Here is a 3,875-nt window from a genome sequence, read left to right as displayed (position 1 = left end):
AAAAAAAAAAAAAAAAAAAAAAAAATCCTCTCCGACTTCCAATCTTTTCGCTATCTAGCTAAAAAGCCATGAAGAAAAAGGTTAAGTCCTCCCCCTCCAGAAAAATGTAACAGAGTACGTAAGTTAAAAAAAAAAAAATCAAGATTTTAAAGGGAACCACAGGAAGTTGGTGACTGTGGTAGCTTTTGCGAATATTTATTTACCCAGCCTCACGCAACTTCGCAGCCAGTGTCTTCCAATCGCCAATCTCCCTTTCAGGAACACTTTATTGTTTTGCTTCTATTCCCCACCCCCAGCTTTGGTGCGCTCATAGTCTCTCTCTCTCTCTCTCTCTCTCTCTCTCTCTCTCTCTCTCTCTCTCTTTCTCTCTTTCTCTTCCCCTCACCCTCTCCCCCTCTTCTCTCGCACAAGCGCACACATTCTCACCCCTCCTTCTCTACCACACCAAACTACACACATCCCTCCTCTCCCGGCTCCCGCTTTACCGCGGTGACCCTTCTCCTTTAGGTTTGTCGCACTCAGTTACATGCGCGTGCACTCGCACCCTTCTTCCGTACTTTCCTGTTCAGTCCTTCTACGCACCCCCAGTGTCGCACATGCAGTTACACAGTATACACAACACCCTCCTTTCCTGCACTCTCTCCTCCCCCTTCACGGTGTCACTGTTGCACTGTCACAATGGCACCCCCCTTTCTCATCTCTGCACTGTCCCCTGGTTCTTGGCTAGGTCTCAGTCAATGCACAGTTGCATTGTTACACACACGCACACGCGCGCACTTTGCAACACACGCGCCCCCCCATCATCCCTCCCCACCGGCGGCGCCGATGACCTCACGGCGCGCGCGCGGCGCGGCCCGGCGAGCCCGCAGATTGGCTGGCTGCGCCTCCGCGGCACTTCAAAGCCGGAGAGGGAGCTACAATTGTGGTGGAATGGGCGGAACTGATCATTGTATTGCACACCTCTAAAAAAAACACTGCCTCTGATTTATCAATATAAAAAAGATCCTCTGAGAGGAGGAGGGCACTTTTGTGTGATGGCAACTTCACTTCTAGGGGTGAGTCTCAGGATTTTCTCTTGCTGGTTTAATTAGTTTCCTTTTATTGCCGATCGGAGGGGGTTAAAGTCGCCCCGGCCAGGCCACGGGCTATCAGTCTCTCTATTGAAAGCTTTTTTTTTTTTTTTCTTTAAATACAAGTGAGTTTGGAGAAAAGAAAGGGGGAGAGGGGGGCCGAGCCACTTTTTTCAGCATAGGAAAAGGCTGGAGGGGCATTTAGCCGAGCCACCTCGCCGCGCCTGGCTGCTCCCTGCCCGGGAGACCTGCGCCCAGCCCACTTTTCAGGCGACGATCTCGGGGGTAAAGAGAGCGAGGTTTTCCTCCGGGCCAAATTGCAGATTCATCTCCTTCCCCTTAAAAAAAAAAAAAAAAAAAAAAAAAATCGCAGCCCGCCTTGTCTTGCAGGTACGTTGAACTCGTTTTTACTATTGCACATAGGCTTAAAAGAGAGAGAGAGAGAGAGAGAGAGAGAGAGAGAGAGAGAGAGAGAGAGAGAGAAAGAAAGAAAAGCAGGAAGAGCGAGTGAGCTTGATCTCTTTTGGCTTGGGAGAAACAACCCGGGGTAGGTTTCTGGAGGACCGGAACAGGATTTTTCAAAGCTCTCTCTGGGTTACAGGGGAAGCGCTCTTAAGAGCAATCCAAACGCTTTCGCCCCATGCTTCTCGGCAAAGGAAACTTTCTTCTTCCCCAATCTGGACTTTTTGCTTGTTTGCTTCGAAGTGTCTGGGGCCTTCTGTGCGCAAGTGTTGTTTTAGGTGAGAATACTTGTCAAACTCTTCTTTAGCGTGGCGCTTTGCTGCGGAGTCAGACGCCGGCAGCCCAACTTGTCCCCTCCCGTAGAGTAGGAAGCCGCCGGGCGCCGGGGCTGTTGGGGGCGCCAGGTGAGTGGTGGCGGCGCCGCAGCGAGAGATGGGGTGCAGCGGGGCGTCGTGGAGGCTACTGCCGGACTAATGCGCGTCTCTTCCCTCCCTCCCCCGCCGGCCCTTTGCCTACCACCCCTCCCCCACCTCCTTTCCTTCCCGCAGGAAGAACCGAGGTTGGGATCCACTCCTCTGGCCATGCTGGCTGCTACCTGTAATAAGATCGGCAGCCCCAGCCCGTCTCCCTCCTCCCTCTCGGACAGCTCTTCCTCCTTCGGGAAAGGCTTCCACCCCTGGAAACGCTCCTCGTCCTCCTCCTCCGGCAGCTGCAACGTCGTGGGCTCCAGCCTCTCCGGCTTCGGCGTGTCGGGGGCCTCCCGGAACGGCGGCTCCTCTTCGGCGGCGGCGGCAGCCGCAGCTGCGGCTGCTGCTGCGGCGGCCCTGGTGTCCGACTCGTTCAGCTGCGGCGGCTCCCCGGGCTCCAGCGCCTTCTCACTCACCTCTAGCAGCGCGGCCGCCGCCGCCGCTGCGGCCGCGGCCGCCGCCTCCAGCGCGCCTTTTGCCAACGACTACTCGGTGTTCCCTGCCCCTGGCGTGTCGGGGGGCAGCGGCGGCGGCGGGGGCGGCGGCGGCGGCGGGTCCTCGGCGCACTCGCAGGACGGCTCGCACCAGCCGGTGTTCATCTCCAAGGTGCACACCTCGGTGGACGGGCTGCAGGGCATCTACCCCCGCGTGGGCATGGCGCACCCCTACGAGTCGTGGTTCAAGCCGTCGCACCCGGGCCTGGGGGCCGCGGGCGACGTGGGCTCGGCCGGCGCATCCAGCTGGTGGGACGTAGGCGCGGGCTGGATCGACGTGCAGAACCCGAACGGCGCGGCGGCGCTGCCCGGCTCGCTGCACCCGGCCGCCGGGGGGCTGCAGAGCTCGCTGCACTCTCCGCTTGGAGGCTACAACTCGGATTACTCGAGCCTCGGCCACTCGGCCTTCAGCAGCGGCGCCTCCTCGCACCTGCTCAGTCCTGCAGGGCAGCACCTCATGGACGGCTTCAAGCCGGTGCTGCCCGGCTCCTATCCGGACTCGGCCCCATCTCCTCTGGCCGGCGCGGGCGGCGCCATGCTGAGCGCGGGCCCGTCGGCGCCGCTGGGGGGCTCCCCGCGCTCTTCTGCCCGCCGCTACTCTGGCCGGGCCACCTGCGACTGCCCCAACTGCCAGGAGGCGGAGCGGCTGGGCCCGGCGGGAGCGAGCCTGCGGCGCAAGGGCCTGCACAGCTGCCACATCCCGGGCTGCGGCAAGGTGTACGGCAAGACGTCGCACCTGAAGGCGCACCTGCGCTGGCACACGGGCGAGCGGCCCTTCGTGTGCAACTGGCTGTTCTGCGGCAAGCGCTTCACGCGCTCGGACGAGCTACAGCGGCACCTGCGGACCCATACCGGCGAGAAGCGCTTCGCCTGCCCGGTCTGCAACAAGCGCTTCATGCGCAGCGACCACCTCAGCAAGCACGTGAAGACCCACAGCGGCGGCGGCGGCGGCGGCTCGGCAGGCTCGGGCAGCGGCGGCAAGAAGGGCAGTGACACCGACAGCGAGCACAGCGCCGCGGGCAGCCCCGCCTGCCACTCCCCGGAGCTGCTGCCGCCCCCTGAGCCCGGCCACCGCAATGGCCTGGAGTGACGCGCGCTGCCTCCCACCCGGGTGTGCCGGTTCTCGCCTGCCCCGGCCTCTTCAGCCTCTCTCCACGCACCCGCTCGCTCTCTCGATCGTTCTAGTCTCTGTCTTTCTCTCCCCTTGACTTAACTCTGTAAGGGGGATGTGAACATGTAAGTAACACGCCTGGGTGGCCCAGGCCCTGGCTTTCCTCCTCCAGCCCCAGGTTGGCGTAACTTTTAGAGGGCAGCGGCTACTGGAGTTAGATCTGGACGAATCTGGGGGACCGGGGACCTCCGAGTCGGCGGGAACCGCCTGG

General features: G+C 60.9%; 1 protein-coding gene across 2 annotated transcripts; it reads left to right on the top strand.

The window, feature by feature from the left end:
• Nucleotides 1–946: 946 nt before the first annotated feature.
• On the top strand, nt 947–3,597 carry Sp8 (Sp8 transcription factor). 2 transcript variants are annotated; one of them, XM_004626455.1, is made up of 3 exons: nt 947–1,055; nt 1,840–1,936; nt 2,081–3,597. In XM_004626455.1, the coding sequence occupies exon 3, from the start codon at nt 2,114–2,116 to the stop codon at nt 3,581–3,583; it is 1,470 nt and encodes a 489-aa protein (XP_004626512.1). In that variant the 5' UTR covers nt 947–1,055; nt 1,840–1,936; nt 2,081–2,113; the 3' UTR covers nt 3,584–3,597. The 2 variants fall into 2 exon arrangements, with proteins under 2 accessions (XP_004626512.1, XP_004626511.1); XM_004626454.1 differs by lacking the exon at nt 1,840–1,936 and having other exon boundaries at nt 953–1,055.
• Nucleotides 3,598–3,875: the final 278 nt, after the last annotated feature.

Source organism: Octodon degus, unplaced genomic scaffold, assembly GCF_000260255.1.
Source record: "Octodon degus isolate 3935 unplaced genomic scaffold, OctDeg1.0 scaffold00015, whole genome shotgun sequence".
Classification (NCBI taxonomy): Eukaryota; Metazoa; Chordata; class Mammalia; order Rodentia; family Octodontidae; genus Octodon; species Octodon degus.
Note: the sequence above shows the minus strand (reverse complement) of the source record. Positions and strands in the feature narration are given on the sequence as shown.

Coding starts and splice junctions, on each gene's coding strand:
- Sp8 (XM_004626454.1), top strand. CDS start 1,035: ATGGCAACTTCACTTCTAGGG. Junction 1,056..2,080: donor TGGCAACTTCACTTCTAGGG/GTGAGTCTCAGG, acceptor TCCTTCCCGCAG/GAAGAACCGAGGTTGGGATC.